Raw genomic sequence first — 19,998 nt, forward strand, 5'->3', positions numbered from 1 at the left:
CCTAATAAATACTTGGTAAGTCTCTGATAATATTGATTCATCCTATTTAATGCTTGTTGATAAGGTTTCAGAAATCTTGCACAATTCATTTGCGGGGGAAGGTAGTCAAGATGATGAGTTCCAAACTATTGATGATGAAGAGAGGTTAGAGGATGTCGATGAATCTGGGGATGACTGTCCGGATGACCTAATGACCTTTTCCTATTTCCAAGATGGTACCCGCCGTGAAGCCTTGATCCAAAAAGGAGTTCACGATGTAACAACTTCCCACAAAAGGGTAGAGTTGAAGATTGGGGAAAGGAGTGTCTGAGTTCTCAGACTTTTCATCTTATTTCATTGGATTTCTAATCTTCAGCGAGCCTTTTCCTTTTTGTTTTACTTTCTTTCCTATCCATTTGTTTCCTCGTGAATATGGCTAATATTGTGTGCTGGAATTGCAAGGGTATGTCTACGTGGGATACCTCTACTCAGGTTCTAAGACTTATTTGAAAATATCAGCCTTTGATGGTATGTCTTGTTGAAACTAGGGCTAATGAAAACCAAGTGGAATGCTTTCGTACAAAACTTCCTAATTCATGGGACTGGGCAGCAATCCTGGCTGGTGGTTACTCCGGTGGCATTTTGGTGGCTTGGAGTAAATCCCTTAGGTGGGTCTCACCTCTTGCTGCCTCTCGTCGTACCCTCTATTTAATTATTTCCCATAACTCCTCAAGTAATTAGATCATTTTTGTAGTTTATAATGCATAGCGCTTGCACTCTCAGTGCTCTCTTTGGTTGAAGATTTATAAGAGGTCGTCGTTAAATATCCCCTGGCTTATTGTGGGGAGTTTAAAGCCATTGTTGCCATCGACGAGCATAAAGGAGGTGAGTTTTCCTATTACTCTAGAAAAGCAAGTTATTTTCTTAATTTCATTGATGATAATAACCTTCTTGATTTGCATTTTATGGGCCCAAAATACACCTGGTGTAATAATCAAAATGGCTTGGCCCGAAGGTGGGCCAAATTAGACTGCTGCCTAGTAAATATGTGGTCGTCCTCTAAATACAGCAATTATACTCTTAGACATTTACCAAGGATTTTTTCTAATTATGCTCCTCTTCTTCTTTCCATTAATCTGCATAATTCTTATAAGTGTGATTTATTCCATTTTGCTAACCATTGGTTAGATTACATTGGTTGCAATCTTGCTGTTAGAATAGTGTGGACTTCTTCCCTCGTGGAACCTATGCAAGCCTTTACTCATTTGATAGCTCGCACTCTCTCTAACATTAATGCTTGTAAGGCTATAGGTTTGAATTCTATTGATTCTACTATTAATAAGGATGAAATTGATATTATGTCTCTTAAGATGTCAGAATGCTCTAATTTTGTTGACCATCCCCAACTCCTGAAAATACATGCTAAGTATGCAGCCCTTCAAAGGCAGATTTTAACTAAATGGGTGCAGCGTACTCGTATGCTTTGGGTTAGTGATGGGGACCAAAATAACAGTTTTTTTCCATAATTCTGTCAACATCCATAAGCATTTTATCTTCATTTCGTAGATTTCTAACCTTAATGGCAATCTTTTTATTGATCGTTTTGGTATTGATCAAGCTTTTATTGGTTTTTACTTTCTTTTATGGTCGAATTCTTCTGATGATAAATATATCAACATTTTAAATGCTTTGCCGAATGATCTCCCTAATCTCTTTTCTAACATTGTGATATTATCACTCGGGACGTTACCTATGATGAAATCTATAAAGCTATTATAGACCTTCCTTCGAAGGGCCCAAACAGGCTCAACGCTGAATTCTATTGTTTTTATATGAGATTGGTGATCATTTGGTGTTAGTTGTTTTTTTTCTAGAATTCTGTTATGCCTATTGCTTGGGGGGAAACTCATATTGTTCTTATTCCTAAAAAGGATAATCCGCTTTTGATTTTTTATTTCAGACCCATTTCTTTGTGCAATGTATGTTATAAAGTTATTACTAAAATTCTAACTAATAGGCCTCAAGGTTTGCCTTCCTCAACTTATTAGTAAGGAACAAGTGGGGTTTGTTGCAAACCGTTGTCCTTTTGATAATATTATTTTCTTGTAAGAAGTTGTTCATCGCCCTTCCCCCACCCTCCCATGGATGTTATTCAAAGTAAATATTGAAAAAGTTTATGACACAATTAGTTGGACTACAATTCTCGCCACCTTAACAAAAATGGATTTCCCTTCTAATTGGATTTCATGGATTAAAACTGACATTAGCTCTACTTCCTTCTCCTTTTTGATTAATGGGTTTCCTTCGCCTTGGAATAAATCTTCTAGGGGCATTAGGCAGGGAGACCCAATATGCTCTTTCCTCTTTATCCTTGTTTCACAAAATCTTATCTCATTGCTTAATTTTGCCATGAGATAGAATATGATCCCTAGATTTAATCATAATCTGAGGAGTAACTTCAATCACCTAATTTATGCTGATGACCTTATTCTTGTCTCTCATGCTTCTAGAAGTACTATCCGGAATATCAATCTTTGTCTTTCCATTTATGGGAAACTAACTGGTCAAAACCCTAACTCTTCCAAATAAGCTGTCTATTTCCCGTCCTTATTTAATAAGTGGGTTTCTAAAAGCATTTGCTCCATCCTTGATTTCTACACTGTCACTTTTCCCATCACATACCTTGGTATTCTGGTGTCTCCAAAGAGATTGGCTTTAGCTGTGTTTAATACAATGATTGCTATGATCCAACACCTTTGCTCGCGATGGAAGAATTTGTATTTTTCTAGTGCTGCTAAAGTTGTTCTTATAAATTCCTCTTTACTATCTATTCCAAATTACTACTTATCTGTTTATCCCATCCATGATACTGTCCTCCATGAAATCAATAAAATTGATAGGGGTTTCTTTTGGCATAAAGGTGGAGATCAAAATGGCATCCATGCTGTTTCTTGGGATGAACTTACTGACACTAAACCTAAAGGGGGTCTTGGCATTAGAAATCTTCTTCTTGCAAAGCGTTATTTGATGGCCAAAAACATTTTTAAATAGATTAATGGTGAAGGTCTCATTTGGGTTGACATTCTTCACTCTAAATATGGTGCTCTTAATTTTTGGAGGGTTTCTATTCCTACAGGTCTACTTTTGGTTTTTCAGGGGTCTTTGTAATGCCGCCTTTAAGCTGAGGTCTTTTCTTTGGCTTAACTTCATTAACCCCAATCAAACTTCCTTTCTTTTTGATAATTGGTGCTCTGATATCCCTCTTGCTCTGAATCCTACCTACAATTAACCCAATTGAAGCCTGGCTCTATGGGCCCATTTAGTTGTGTTTTGCCTGTGAAGAGCTGAGAGTCTATTGTATTGCAGCTAAGATCTTGAGTGGTCATCCATGTGAATATTTCAATTAGCAAGGGCTTTCAACAAAAAACTTATAATAATAATTACGTTTTTTTAATTACATATTCCTTAAAATTCAAGTAATTGAATATATACCTCCTTATAAAACCAATTATCATATATACCACAACCCATTAGCTCATATATACCATTAAAATTGAGCAACTTATCGTCATGACAAACAAGCTATAATTGGCTGAGCTTGTGAATATGTATGTTTTTTTTAAGGTAATTGAAGCCTTTTTTGACTTATTTCCATAATAATTGATTTATGAGCAACATATCATGATCAAGATAAATAGACACATGGGTTTGCGAGTATAATACCCGAATTAGTCCCTTTACCATTCTCTCTCTTCCCTTTTGATCCATGTACTCAAAAATATTCCCAACGATTCCCTCTACTATTGAAAATGGGCCAACTTATTATGTTCTACTGTTGAATATGGGCCAACTAGTCCCTGCATGATATTGCCATAAAAAGAGAGTAAGAGTAGTGGGACTAAGTTGGCCCATTTTCAATAGTAGAAGGACTAGTTTGGAGTATTTCTGAATATAAGGACCAAAAAGAAAAAGAGAAAAGTAGAGGGATCATTTCAGATATTATACCGTGTTTGCGAACAAGTGCATTTATGATAAGTAATTCAAGTCTCTCTTTATTCACTCCCATTGGTCCTTGTAATAATGAATAGACTATGAAATTATAAAATTCAAAACAAGAATAAGTATATACAAATAGTACTAAATTGGAATAAAAGGGAATAAAATTATTGTGGTTGGTATGTTTGATTAAGAGATATTAATTAGCTTTCAATTTCAAATGAAAAAAAAATGAAGAATTTTTTTTTTTATCCAATGACTTTCATAATTGACTAAATCCATCAATAAAAAACAATAGACGTGTTGGACAAAGTGATCTAGGTTTTGTTTTTGTTTTTGTTTTTGTTTTATTTTATTTTCTGTTTTTGGTATATCTTTTAAAATAGACCTTATTATTGAAATGCCTCTAAAAACTATTATTTTTCTATATATCTCGAAAAAAAAATAAAATAAAAAATAATCTACATGATAAAATTCCCCAAAAAGAAATACCCTTCCTTTTATTTATTTCAATATCTTAATGCATGATTTATTTGCAATTTTTAAGATAAACCACTAGATTTTTAACCGATTAAAAATATTTTTAAATTGAGTTTCTTTTCTTTTATATTGCAAAAAGAATTGTATCACAAATTAATCCCAATAAACCTTTTTTTTTTTTTTGGTTAAGAACCAATAAACTTTTTCTTAGAGTGGATAAACCACCCAAAAAATTAATAGTTAAATATGTCTCAACATGTTTAGCCTCATAGTCCTATGGTATTTGATTATGAACAACTTATCACGATCAATGTGAATGGACACATAAAGTTATGACCAATTGCATCTCTCCTATGCAATGCTAGTTTCAATTGACTCAACTCTCGTTTGATCCCAAACAAAAACATGGATAGATTACAAAATAAAATTTGGAACAAAAATACATACATATAAATAGCTCCAAAATGAAATATAATCATTGTGATTGGTAAAAATAATTGATAGATTAGCTTCAATTTTAAATAAAAAAATTAAAAAAAAAAATTCTCCAACGACTTTTGTAGTTAACTAAATCCACAATTAGAAAATGTCTTAAGAAGATCTGATTTTTTTTTTTTTAAATTTTTATTTGGGATGCGTTGGCGAAGGTGATCTAGGTCATTTTTATTTATTTGATCCAAATCAATTAATTACAGAATTTCAAAGGACTTTTTTGTATGCCTGCCTTTCAAAATGGGCCTAATTACCCATGAGGATTCTAAAAGCTATTGTTCATCTAAATGACTTTGGGTTAAATATCTAATTAATAAATTTAAAAAACTTTAGAGAAATCATTTAAATTCCTGATAATATACCAGTTATTTGCTTTGTGCCAATATCCAAATGCTTGGTCAATCTACCAATTTTGCAAATGAACCGCTACAACTCATTATTATTGAGTTCTGAGTTTTTTTGTAAATTGAGTTTTTTAATATTGCAAAAATTACAACAAATCAACCCCTATGTTCATTTTTGTTTTTGTAGATAAACGTCCTAAATATTAAGAATTAAATAGCTCAAATAAATTTATAAATAATATGAAAATAACTTCAACCGTGATACAAGCATGGAAATTTTTAATTTTTAAGCCAAATTAAATATTTTTAAAATGTCTTTTAATTTAACATTTTGCAAAACAATAGTACAATTTATTGTCATCATACATGAATAGTGCATCTTTTGTAGGTAAACCAAGTCTGCCTTAACTTCTATTGTCCACGATAATTGATAGATAATTAAGGTGGTGTTTGGTTGGATGTAGTTGAAAAATCGCGTGGATTTTTCAATTCTGATCTGTTGTAAATCCTTGAATTTTAAAATGCGGGGAGAATCAGAAATTTGGTGTTTTTAGTTAGCTGGATTTGGAAATCTTTGGATTTTCAAATTTTTATGTTGTTTGAAAGGATTTGTAAATCTAGATTTTGAAAACATGTGTTTGGTTAGATGTGTTTCTAGGATATAATAACCTTTGGTTAGGTTACCCCATATTAAATTATTATTAAGTTTAATTAATTATAAACGCATAATTAAATGTTATTACAAACACCAAAAATTATTATATTTAAAATAATTAACTACTATAAATATCATTATTAATTTTAATTAATATAATTAAAATTTTAAAATAATATTTAAATTTATTAATTTTTTTATTTAATTCATATATGTTAAGTGAATAATCTTTTTAAGTTTTTTTAGGTTCTTCTTGAATTTTTATTTTTTAAATAACTTGTACTTAACCCCGCCATCAGAGTCAGAATTTAAGTTCTAATAAGTAAAACATAATAATTAATTAATTTAGTTATGATAATTAAAACACATATAAAAATAATTAATTACAACATCTTTGTGTGTTCCTTCACACATAAATGGCATAAATTCTGTTAGTGAAAAACAATAAACAAGGAATAAAAAAGCCGTCCCCCAAGTAAACCTCGCCCTGTATTACAAGAGGAAAAATTTACAAGTTCATATGCTTCAAACAAGATTCATGTAAGAAAGATTTCAAGTTGTACCTGCTACTTATAACAAGCAAAACATCATAGATAATTATATCATCATTCAATAATTTAAGCATTACCAACTTCATAGTTTCAAGCTTTAAAACATTCAAATGAACAAGAGTTTAGACTGAGTACAAGCATGACCAAATTCATAGTTTCAAGCTTTAAAACATGAAAATGCATAAGAGTTTGAACAAGAGTTTAGACTGAGTACACAAATACAAAAAAAACACGTTCAAAAGCAAAGGGGCAACCATTACACAGTCAATCCCATCAAACTCCAACCACTTAAGTTTACTATTAAATGCATTCAACCTTCAATACTCAAACTCCTGCATATATGAAAAAAATCCAATTTTTATTATCATGAGCTAATAAACAATAACAATATACAAATAATGATAGTAGTACTATTAGTTACATGTTGCATTCTTCGTGATCACACTGGTTAAATATCTGGGATGCCCCATAGTCTGCAACATCCTATTAAAAAAAATTACTATAATATACTGCATACATAACAATCATCATAACAAACACTAGAAAAATTAAATAAATAAAAACCAACCTAAGTGGACCTTGGAAAAAAGTCTCGTTGATTGTGAAGTGATTCAAAGAAATCCTCCGCCCAATACTTCCTTAACTCTTCATCTTTTGCCAAGAAACCCATAGCCCTACTATCATCAACCATTAACCAATCATAGGCCTTATTGATTTCACGGCCAAAGTAGCCATATATTTTGAGCTTCATGCATTCACCAATCAATTCCTTTGCAAAATCTAAATCTCGAGTAGACTTCTTTCCACTTAATGCCTCCTTAAGGGTGTTATTCATCTCTTGTATTGCTTCAACTTCTGAGGGCATTTTGTGTTTTTTTTTTCTTGATTGAGTGGAGGATGCTCCCCTAGGTTTTGTACTCTAATTGGTTGTGGATGGGTGGTGGTGTGTTGTGATGATAATCAGTCTCTTCAAAGAACATGTTATCAAGACCGTCAATTTGCGATGGATGGTGGGAGTCAACATTATCATCCATATGTGTGCCAATATCATCCCCAAGTTGAACATCACGACTTCCAGTTGCTTGATCATTACCACAAATAAGCTCGAGCAAGTCATGATCATCAATTGGTTTGTTTAAATATGGTTCATCTTGTGGATGAGCCTAACATATAAAATTATGTTAAACTGAACATTTAGACAAAAATTATTTCATTCATAATAAATAATTGGACAATGTAAATAGGAATAAATAAGAAATAAATTTATACCTGTACATAGTTCCTAAATTCTGATTCTCCCATAATAATCATCTTCAATCTATTATCCCATCCCATTCCACTTAGCTCTTTTAGTTTTTAAATTTTTGCCCATCGTCTGTGAATTGTTCTGAGGTGGTTAGTTACATTTGCTTCGGTAACTATAACTCCAAACTCATTTTTCATTGCAATAATTGCAGCATGAAATGCTTGGGGTTTGAATCCCTTGTCGACTTTGAAGCCTTGTTCCACTTGAGTCGCCATGAATCTTGTGAAAAATCGGCTCTCCGCAGTTGTCCATCTTTTATTACCACCAGTTCTTTTAACAGGGGTTCTCATTGATGACATTTCGCTGTCTTCTGACATCCCTATGTTGTCCATTCTAAAATTGGAATATACATAAGTCATTCAACCTTTAATTAGTGGATGAATATTTTTAGGAAATAATTACTATAACTAACAAAATGAAGTTTGACAATAACCATATGATAAACGATTACAAATGAAAAACTAATTCATAGAAAAACAAAAAGTAATAAACAAGTACAAGCCCATAACATGACAAAAAAACACATGATAACATCATTGGTCTTGATTAGAAAAGGCAGCACAATTTTTCATAAGAACAAGTAGCCAATTGTCTATTTGTTAGTCCACATATCACGTGCAATTTGTTCTCTATGTGCCACCCATTCATTGACCTCCTCCCTTTGTTCTCTCATGTTTCTTTCTGATGGTGGTCGTGGTGGTGTCCATTCTTCCTCAGAAGGTATGAAAATGTCTTCTCCTCCACTTATAATATAATTATGCAAAATACATGCAGCTAACACAAGTTCAGCTTGAGTTTTAAATGGAAAGAATGGTCTTGATGAGAATATTTTGAAGTGTCCCTTAAGAGAACCAAAAGCTCGTTCAATGGTGGTACGGGCTGATGAATGACGAAGGTTAAAAAGTTCTTTATGGTTAGCCGGTGTCTGTGAGCCAAATTCTTTAAGATGGTATCTAACGCCTCTATATGGAGCTATAAAACCCGGTCGAGTTGCGTATCCAGCATCGACTAAGTAATATTTCCCTAAAAAAATGCAAAGTTGGTGGTTAAGTTGTTATCGAATGCTAAACTATATATTTTTAAACTAGACAAAATATATACCTTCAGGGACTGATAGGCCATTTGGTCTTTCAAGTGCATCACGTAAAACTAAAGCATCATGTGCTGAACCTTCCCATCCAGCAAGAACATAGGTAAAATGTAAGTCAAAATCAACAGCAACAAGTACATTTTGTGTAGAGTATGCTTTTCTCCCACGAAATTCTGCAACTTCAGATACAGGAACAGAAGCATGGATATGGGTCCCATCTAAAGCTCCAATACAATCCTACCATTAACATACTGTAATTAAGAACTGGTTCTAGAATAATTAATTTATTTGAGTAGATCAATAGTTTAATACCTTGAAATAAGGGTATAGTGTGGACCTCGATGTTATATATGCTGGAGTCTATGTACTAGGTGGCCGCACATATTCATCACGCAATTGCCCGATTGCGTATAAGACATGATTAAAATACCTGCTAACTGTCTCACTAGATCTGAGGAAATTATGTGCTATGACACGATTACGCTGGTTATGTCCTACGGTGTGAAGGAACATCAGTAATTGCTCTTCAATAGTGATGTGCAATGTGTCTCTCATAAGGCCCTTTCGTCTCATTATCGAGCAAAGATTGAAGAAGGTTGATTTGTTCATAAGGACATATTGATACTAGTTGTGTCATTTCCATCTATTAGTCTCGATAAATATTGCTCTCTAATTTTTGATCGAGCACGAGATGGCTCTCTATTGAGTTTTCGTCGTTTACTATGCAAAAGTAAAGCGACAGCAAAAGCCGCGGCAAGGATTGCAGTGCGAGCAGCATAAAAGTTATCCTTTATGTTATTCCCAACCATCTACAAGAAATTAAAAAAGAACATGCAAAGTGGTTCATGACATTGTTTGTTTTAAATATAGATATGTAAATCAAAAATGACATACAAAAGAATTTCAAAGTTAATTGTATTAAATAAATTAATAAACAAATATTTGTCCATAATATACTCAATGATTTATCAAGTTAATATCAAATTACAAGAATTTGAGATTAGTTGATTGTCAGTTCGAATTTGTTGGTAACGATTTACCCATTCAATGTTTCCACCAAAAATTGCATGCAAAGTGGTTCAAAGTTAATTGCATTCAATAGTTTAATTAACAAACAAATATTTTTAGTGTTGATTTCGTATCAATGCACACATATATACATATATATATATATATATATATATCCTTTCATCACACATTTTTGCAAAAATCAAACCACCACAAGCTTCCAAAGAGTATAAAACAAAAAAACAAAATATTACAAAATCAATGGAACACAAGTAATAGCCAACCTGAGATTTGAAAATTGAGCCTGATATGTTTGCTGGTAATAATGTCAAAGATTTTAGTGCAGCAGGACCTGCCATTGAATTTTATCATGTAAGGACATTTGCAAACCAACGATTACTTAAATCCATTGTATTTATAAGTAAATACCTCATGCAAGCTTATAAAAAAATTGGTGGTACAAAATTATTCAGAATTTATTAATTTATCATTAAAAAAAAACTGGTGGTACAACTTAGGTTGTCAGAATTTGTTTTCTGTAGAAGATAGTAATTATATGAAATTAGTTACATTAAAAGTGCATTACTTTTAAGCTGATCATGTTGCTAGATAGTGCTTGTCACCCACCCACCCAAAACTTTGTTCCTAAAGCGAGAAAGATACTTTATATATATCCGTAACAGTTGCATCTCATGATGTAGTACATATATTGTCATTTAGGTTGTGAAAAAAAAATCAACAAACAAAAGCTAAAATGTTCACCACCAACCACGAAAGCACCTTTTTTATAGTACATATAAAGACATTCTAAGCCATGCATGCATTAAGAATCCATGCATTAAACAACAGCTTTATAGATCAGAAGGTTAAGTTTGGCATGTGATGAGTCATGACTAGTTATAAGACAAAGGAAACAAAGCATTGCATCATTATATATTTTCAATGTTTTCTTTTTTCTTATCAAATGTTCAGAAGTACTAAAACCTAAAACTTTATATATATATATATATATATATAACCTTTTGATTATTAAGCAAAGGATATATATGAGCATTTGATTATTAGATCAAGCAAAGGATATATATCCAAAATAAAACTATTGAATGATTGTATTGGTGGGGAGGGGGCAACACAAACAATATTAATTAATGACAAAATTTATGACTTGTATATATCAATTGAGTCAATTTCCTGCCTCATCTTCTCACATCAATTGAGGTATATGTTTCCCAACTTGGCAGCTATCTAGCATGTCTAAAGATAAGCAAGCAGCAGCCTTTAATTAATAACTCAATCTTAAAAATATATAATTAACTAGAAAAGTAGAAATAATCACATAAGATTTAAATTACTTTCACTTAGTGACACTATTAAGTGAATTAATTAATTAATTAATTATATAGTGATTATCAGGATTTGCACCAAGTTGTGGAGGCAAGCACAAAGAGAATGTTAATTTCATGCTTTCATTCTCTTGGCAGAGAAGATAACAATTGTTGCATGGCAGTATATGAAGTAATTGGGTCCCAATTTGTTAAAAAGTCTAAATGAATTGCATCACCAGCTAAACATAAATTCATATAGACCAAAAATGGATGGATCAAAATCACTAATGCAATCATGCATTCAAATGTCTAAATTAGACAACCATAAAATTCAGGCTTTTCATATGTGTATTCTATTTTATCAGTTTGTTTGTTCTTTAATTGTTGCAGATATTTTCAATACTTTAAATTTTAATATCTTTCATAGTTATCTATAAACTAAAAAAAGAAACATATATATGAAAAGTATAAAAAATATTGGATTTAATTAATTCATAGCCGCTTTTACACATGAATCATGTGGCAGGTTGTTGCAATTCATTTTTGAACTTGAATTTCTCTACTTAGAATTTAGACTTATTTCTCTGGTCATTGGTTTTAATTCCAAGTCTACCTCATTTTTTCCAAAATTAAATTAGTATGACTCCCACCAGTTAAGCAAAACAAAGCTCAAATGACTAGATGGATAAACAAGAATATATATGATGCTTGTATGAATTCATGTACACAGTAATAAACATATAATCCTGCAGAACAAGAGATTTGGCAAGAAGCCTAATATATGAATCACCTTCTAGATGAACCTATGTTAAGTATTAAAACAGAATAATAGGTTTAACAAGTGGAAGTTAATGGCGGAGTCATCATCCAACTGAACATATAGACTATTGTGAATGACCAAAATCAGTCAAGTCCAATACAAAATAAATGCATCTCCCGAATGCTCCAGATTAAAATGCACTGAATACCTCAAGAAGTTTTATATGCATATATATGGACAAGATGGAAGAGTTTTAGAGAGAGATCTTTCAAAATTATAATTCTATGGTAAGTATTTATGAAGTTATATCAAATTATAATATTTGCATGAGTTCACAATGGATAAATGAAAAGATATCAATGCATAAAAACTTGGAACTCAAATTGAAAGAAGATGAGGATTGAACTCACAATAAGGAGGAAAAAAACCTTGAAACCTGAAATTTCCTTTTTAGATGATATCAAGCCCCCTGAAAAATCTCCTACAAACACCTACTCACCAACAGAATTTGAAAAACCAAATCAAATCCTTCACTCTCCTACAAAAAAGAAAATATCAACAAATTCCAAACAAGCCATTACCTGTGTCAACAAATGATTTCAGAGATCTCTTATCAAAGCTTCAATTTCATTCCCTTCAAGCTACAACACAAAAAAAAAAAAGTGAAGATCAAGCAACATTTCCAAAGATCTACATCTCAGATCTGCAGTACACACACAAAATGGCACTAATCCAACATATAAAACCAAGGTTTATCTCTCAGATCTCAAAGCCACAAACACAAAAACTCATGCTTTGCTCACAAAATATAGATCAAAGCCAATAACAACCAAAACCAACCAATCCACCAAACAATCCAAACCTCACATCATAAAAAAAATCCACTTTTACCTGATTTTAAACTTAAACAGCCAGATCTATGGTAGTTGCTGGATTTTGGAAAAGGTAAAACAGTGACGGGCTGCGCCGATGTCCTGGTTGAAGAGCTCCAACAAGAATGGAGCTGTGCTAGACTTGGTGCTGACGAGCTTCAACTCCTCAGCAAGGAGCTGCGTCAGCGTCCTGGTTGAAGAGCTGCAACAAGAATGGAGTTGCGCTAACGTTGGTGTTGACGAGCTTCAACTCCTCAGAAGGGAGCTGCGCGTGTGTCCTTGTAGAAGGGAGTTGCTCCAGTGTTGGTGATGAGGAATTTCGGCGGCGTTGGTGTTGACGAGCTTCAACTTCTCAGACTTCTCATTCGTTGTCGTTCTCACCTTCGTGCTGATGGAGTACTGAATCCCTCACGTGATGACATGTGAGGGATTTCAATGAACATTCAAAACCTTGTATTTGGTTTTACGGTCTGTTTGACCGTAAACCAAAATCCTTTGTTGTTGGTATTTCAAAATCCCATGACAAAAGAAATCCTTCAAAACAATCACCTGATTTTAAAATAATAAGGGATTTGGAGTTACTAGGAACTCCAAATCCCTTGAAACAAACACACTATAAGTAAATTTTCAAATTGATGCAAATTGATAAATGTAGCTCTAAATTAGGAAAGAATATTTCTTTGATTAGAATGATTGAAATATTAGCATGGGTTGAAATGAAAAGAAAGTCTAAACATTTTGATGGTAAAGCACACACACCACAAAAGGCTGTGACTTTTTCTTTAGAACGCCTTACAAGTGGCAAGGTTTGAATCATTTGTGATGACACATTTTTTTGGAGTATGAATAGTAGTTGTATACGGACTATCCTAGTATCTATATGTGTGCAAGCTCCACCGACCTCCACTTGCTCCACTGAAATTTGTATAAGGCCCTGTTTTTTAAGAGGCCTAGCCGCTCATCTTGATAAAAAAAAAAAAACACTTGACTTCCCAAAGTTGCATGGCACATAGGGATGGCAATTTCATCCTAACCTATGGTTTCTAATCCAATCCGCACCGAATGGGGCGGTTTTTTATTTTTATTTTTTGAAAATCGGGGTAGGGTTTGGGCAAGGCGGCTTTGGTTTTACCTTGCCTTGCCCATGGTCCACTAATTATTTAATTTATTTATAAATATTATATAGTATAGGGGATAAATGAAAATTTTCTTTAAAATTTTAAAAATCAAAGATTTTATATTATTGGGGGTAGTTAAATGAAGCTTTTCTTTAAAATTTTTTTAAAAAATTGTATTAAAAACACAAAAACGGGATGGGCGTCGCATGAAGGGAAAAAAAAATATGATGAGTCATTGGACTGACTATGCTTCAGGCGGGATGGGGTGGTAGAGGCTTGCCCCACCCTATCCCCGGTCCACCACATTGCGGCACCGATGTAAAATTTCAATTGCTAAGAACTTTTTAACGAAAATAATAATAATAATAATAATAATAATAATAATAATAATAATAATAAGGTTTTCTTTATGTGCATATTCTTTTAAATTGGGTAAATTTTTTGGTAGGGTACCCAACTATGGTGAATTATCACTATGGGGTCCAAACTTTGATTTGTATCAAAATGGTGCCTCAGCTTTAATTCTGTTTCACCGGTCAGTCACCCGAAAATTTCTGGCTTGTTTCATCCGACGTGGACGCCGGGAAGTCGATGTCAGCGCTTATTTGCCTCGTCATCTGCGCAGCTGGTGATGCCACGTCATTTTAAGTGTGCCACTTGTGTAACCCTACCCCATGTTAGCACACCAACATTGCCACCAAAGCCTCATCCTCTTCCTTTCACTCTCGACCAAGTTCCATCGAGTTACTCTGGGCCTGCGAGTCTCCATCGAGTTCTACCAGGCTCTGGTGACTTCTACCGGTCTCTATCGACTTCTGTCGGGCTCCGATGAGATCTGCCGGTCTCCATCGACTTCTACTTGATTCATTCGTGAGAAAGAAAGGGACAATGAAGGCAGTATGGGGGATGGAATCTTGTGACAATAGGTTGAGGCGATTGTTGTTGGCAAGCACTGCCCTAAATTGTGTTAATGGTTTTGGATGATGTTATTAATCATTTGTTGTAGATTTATAAAACAATGGCCTTGGTTAGATGAAATCATTTGTTTAATTTGTTGTATTTATTTATTTATTAATTTATTTTTGTGAATGTATGCAAACATGCAATTTACCTTCAAGCATGTAAATTTTGTATATTTTTCAGTTAGTACTATTTTTCAAGTCATGCCTCATGAATATACATCAGCCCAAAAAAAATGAAACACTTAAATATGCATTTAAGATTTTTTGTTTATTTGATCACCAAATGGAAACCCTGTAATGAATCTACATTTAAGCTATTTTGTTTAATTGATGACCAAATGAAAACCTTACAGTGAATCTGCGTTTAAATTGAATGTGTGAAGTTTGTTTAAATCTGCATATCTAAGTCTAACCTGCCAAAAATATTAATGGTCAGAAGATTTACCAAATGCTCTTCCATTGATCACCAGCTATAACTATTTTCATTCTTACAAAATGGGAATCATTACAGACCTAGATGTTGTTATGAACTAACACAACATAGATGAGAAGATTTACAAAATTAGTAGCGATTACAAAAGTACATCAAAAGCTTTACAAAAATTGGCTCTATAAATTTGGGCAAAAGAAAAAAATTATGTTGGTTAATCCACATGTGTACCAACAAATGGTTACACAACACAATACTAACACATGGTTACAAAACATCATCACAAAGCGATCGCATTTCCTTCATGGGTTGGTTGAGCTAGCGGAGGAGCCATTTTCACGGTGGTAGCCATGCCCTCTTTCTCTTGACGACACTGTTGCCTACGCCCTACTCCCTTCTTTGACATCTTTTCGGTTTCCTGGGACCTTAGCTTAGGGACAATTGCGGCAGAAATAGGATTTTTAAATGGTGGATTGGCATCAGATGAAGGTCCTTCATTTATCCTTGCTTTTTTAGACCTAATGGTTATCTTTGGTCTTCTCACTGGGGTTTCTCCAGTAGGTAATTCCACATGGGCTTTTTGGTTAGGTATTGTTGGAACCTGCCAATGTGATGGGAAAAAATTGTTTAAGACTTCATTTTCAAATTTTATCAGATTTTAAGGCATACCCGTGTGACAGGAAGCCCTGACTCATGTTGTTGCTGTCTCATAGAATATTCTACTAAGGGTGTTGCTTCATGAATTGCTTGAACAGGAATTGTAATGAACTGCAATGGTAAGCAAGAAAATTAATTACCTTACCTATTAAATAATGGTGATATTCTCCTAGGCTTCATAGATTAATTAGCTGATAATTAACACATCAACATGAACATCAAAATAAATATCACCCAGTTTATCACCTGTGACACCTGATGATCCAATGCTGGTGGTGTTATGTGATATTCTCCCCCTGCTTCTGTATTTGCTTCAGCTCTCTCATTTTCATCAATTAGTCTCAAAGCATCATTCTAATAATTTCCATAAGAACATAGTTAGATAAATAAAAAATACCACACAACTTGCTTACAACATCAGCTCTCTGACATACCATTGCAGTTTGATCATCTGCTGTGATGGATTCACCTTGGCTTGCCTCTCCATGTGTTTGCCCGCCTGAAGCATTTCTATTTCCCTACATTGTGATCATAGATATGTCATTAAATTTGCAAGGCATGAAAATAAATATTTCCCTGCAATGTTCTAACTTTAGAACACATAATTAACCACTAACCTTTAGTCCATGATATCTCTTGTTGTGTCCTGTTTCACCACACACACTACATCTCATTTTAACACCTCTCTTGCTAACCTTCCCATTGGTGAAGCCTTGGTTTTCTTCAGCTTCCTTTCTCCTAAGAAGTGTTTTCCTACCTCTTCTTTGGTTCACTGGTTCAGGTGGAATGACAGGACCTTGGTCACTCTTAGGCCATGAATCTTTGTCATGAGTAGGATTTAGTATATTCTTATAGGTGTTCATGAATGTGGTAACCTTGTAACAATTGTCCAGATAATTTTCGGGTGTCTCTTTATTGTAGTATAACACAGATATTGCATGCCCACATGGAATTCCACTCAATTGCCACCTTCTACAAGAGCATGTGCACTGCCTCTTGTCCACCACAAACTGGCCATTAGGCCCTATAACCTGGTATTTGTCCCCTCCTGACCAAGTTGTATTATAAAACCAACTTAACTGTTTAAATTTTTCAAGCTTCTTCAATATTTTTGGGCAATGTGATGTTGTCACCTTCTTCATTGCATCCCTTCTTTTTTGAATCCTTTTCATTAATTGTGTTCTTATCATCTCGGTCATGGTGATCACTCCCTTTAACCTAGCCTCTAGGATATTACTATTAAAACACTCGCATAAGTTATTTAATAGAATGTCACACTTAAATTTGCTTTGAAAGTATGCCCTACTCCAGTGTTTAGGTTCTATCTTTTTCATATAATCATGTCCCCCCACTGACATCCCCTTCATAATTTCCATTTCTTTTTCAAAGACATGAAGGTTAGTGGCTTTAGCACAAGCCCATAGTTGGTCTTTTAGTGCTTTGCCCCTAAAGGTTTTTCGAAAGTTTGTGTGAATGTGTCTCACACAATACCGGTGCTCACTAAGTGGAAAACACTCTGTAATTGCAGGCATTAGTCCCTATATAATTTTAACATTGCCACATCACCATCCAGAACCAGTAAAGCAAAGTAAAAGGCAAGAGAGAAACACCAAGACAATTATAAATTAGTACAAGTAAAGTTTCCATTAAATAATTTCCAAAATTCAAGATAGGAGATAAACACAAAGAGAAAAATTCAGACTTGCTCACCTTTTGTCTGTCAGACATAAATGCCCAATGTCTGCTATCAGTTATCCTCAAATCTTGTGCCAAGATCTATGTTAGAAATAATACACAACAAAATAGAGATTAAAACACAACATCAAGAGATATGCTGGCCAAGTAAAAAAATGGAGATCAGACCATTTACCTCCAAGAACCACTTCCAATTATCTTTGCTCTCTTTACTAACCATAGCCCAAGATATGGGATAGATGCAATCATTTGCATCTATCCCAACGGCACATAATAATTGCCCTCCATACACCCCCTTCAAGAAGCATCCATCTAGAAAAACAAAATGCCTACAACCTGCCATAATTTGGAAAAACATAAAAGGAAGACAATTACAAATTATGACAAGTAAAACAAAATACAAACTATTAAAATCCCTCAAACCTGCCAAAAACCCTTCCCTCAATGGAGCCAAGCATACATAGAATGCTTGGAAGACACCCTCGTCAGTGCAGTTGATAATGATTGTTGAACCAGGATGTGTCTGTAGAAGCTCCAGTCTATAGTCATACAACCTTGACATTTGAGACTTCTCATCACCATCTATAATTCTGTAAACAAACAAAAATTTGTACATGTGACTTCTGAAAAAATTCAGAATACCAGCATAGATTATAAATAAACACATATTATAAGTGGAAATACAAAAAATTACCTAAGTGCAATGCTCTTGGCCCTATAAGCTTTCAGTCTGCTGATATCCACCTCTTGATTGTTTTTTACTGCTTGAATTATTCCTGCAATCCTCCAAGCAGGATCTACCCTAAATTGCTCTAAATAATTCCTTGCCACCCAATCTGCATTAACATGCTTGTTTACATGATCTCTTGTACATTCATGCTTTAAAACCCCAGTCTTGATTTGAACTGTGTTCTTATCAGTCACCATGGGAGAAGCCCAAAGATAGAAGGGACACCCTTTTCTACAGAATGCTTTACACTTCTTTTTATTATTGGGCTTGAAGTTCATCACATAGCGATTCTTGATACCATAATTCTTTACAGCTTCCTTAAACTGTTTAAAACTTCGGAACTTCATGCCTATCTTAAACTGTGGATTTTTCATATCAACTTCTTCATTGAATTCTGCATATCTAGGTCTATTCGGCACCAGTGACTCCTCGTCTGTTGAAGAACAAGACTGCAGCTCATCAGACCTTGCATATTCAGATTCTACATCCCCATCACTTCCCATTCTAGCAGCCTCTCCATCTATTTCTATCTCTGTTCTAATCCTTGTGGATTCCTCATCAGCATCTTCACCATCTGTCTCCCCATTAAAACTATAATCTGAATCATAAAATTCATTTTCCTCATCCATTGCCTTGTCCTTAATTTTTTTTCCTAACAAGATACCTTGTAAGTCACCATCTTGTCCAACATCTGCATCCTCCTCTTCCTCTTCAGCTTCTACATCTTTGTATCCTTGATCAACACCTACTTGATTATTATCTCCGTCACCATCTTCTCCTTCATCATGGTGGAATTATATCTAACTACACATAAAAACCAAAGAACATATAATAAATCATGCCCTGTAACTAACTTAGATCACATTTAACTTGACATGTAAAATCAATGGAATTTGATTTAAGTTAAAACATTGGGGCCCAAACATCACATCTTAACTTGACATGTAAAAATCATATTATAAAACAAAACTTTTCATTTTTAGTGTTTTTTTATTTCATTTGCCTTCTTATTTTTTTGGTAAGACAATAAGCGAGAAAAGACTGGAGATTGAGCATGCACAAGCTAAGACCTCAGCAGAGGTCAAAGCAGTTAAAACATCCCTATTAGGCTATGTTCTCACTTTCTATGACCATTATTGGTTGCCAATAAACAGATTGATTCCAATTATGGTGCCCATTTATGTGTTGATGTTTGATTGTCCTGCAATAGCATTTATTATGTGTTGATATTTGAGATTAATGTATTTTTTTAGATTGTGTGAAAAAAATATATTGGTTTTGCCATAATTATGAATGAATGAATTTACTATTGCTTTTCATTTTAAAAGAATTGATTTCACTGTCTGTTAAGAGATGCCAAAATGTTTGAGTTGATTGTCTACATTAATTTTTCTGTTTCATATATACCCTGAAGGTTTCATGAACTTCCAAGTAGTAAAAGATTCTTGCTTACATATTATAAATATTCACTACCTTGCCAGTTTTAACAAGTGAGTTAATGCCATATATCTCACTGTTATTTTAATTTCTATTCTTTTAAAATTACCC

General features: G+C 33.7%; 2 protein-coding genes and 1 long non-coding RNA gene across 3 annotated transcripts; all 3 read right to left on the bottom strand.

The window, feature by feature from the left end:
* Positions 1–8,251: 8,251 nt before the first annotated feature.
* On the bottom strand, positions 8,252–9,466 carry LOC120254183 (putative nuclease HARBI1). The gene is made up of 3 exons (XM_039262360.1): positions 9,332–9,466; positions 8,905–9,130; positions 8,252–8,826 (listed from the first exon to the last, which is right to left on the bottom strand). The coding sequence occupies exons 1-3, from the start codon at positions 9,464–9,466 to the stop codon at positions 8,396–8,398; spliced, it is 792 nt and encodes a 263-aa protein (XP_039118294.1). The 3' UTR covers positions 8,252–8,395.
* A 674-nt stretch (positions 9,467–10,140) lies between these two features.
* On the bottom strand, positions 10,141–13,427 carry LOC120258985. Its single transcript, XR_005536045.1, has 4 exons — positions 12,878–13,427; positions 12,568–12,627; positions 12,397–12,477; positions 10,141–10,253 (listed from the first exon to the last, which is right to left on the bottom strand). It is a non-coding gene; the product is annotated as an uncharacterized LOC120258985 (long non-coding RNA).
* A 2,221-nt stretch (positions 13,428–15,648) lies between these two features.
* On the bottom strand, positions 15,649–18,063 carry LOC120254285. Its single transcript, XM_039262433.1, has 7 exons — positions 17,896–18,063; positions 17,736–17,801; positions 16,643–17,563; positions 16,460–16,543; positions 16,272–16,379; positions 16,038–16,136; positions 15,649–15,969 (listed from the first exon to the last, which is right to left on the bottom strand). Exons 1-7 carry the CDS (start codon positions 18,061–18,063, stop codon positions 15,649–15,651), a joined length of 1,767 nt encoding a protein of 588 aa, XP_039118367.1.
* Positions 18,064–19,998: the final 1,935 nt, after the last annotated feature.

This window comes from Dioscorea cayenensis, chromosome 1, assembly GCF_009730915.1.
Source record: "Dioscorea cayenensis subsp. rotundata cultivar TDr96_F1 chromosome 1, TDr96_F1_v2_PseudoChromosome.rev07_lg8_w22 25.fasta, whole genome shotgun sequence".
Classification (NCBI taxonomy): Eukaryota; Viridiplantae; Streptophyta; class Magnoliopsida; order Dioscoreales; family Dioscoreaceae; genus Dioscorea; species Dioscorea cayenensis.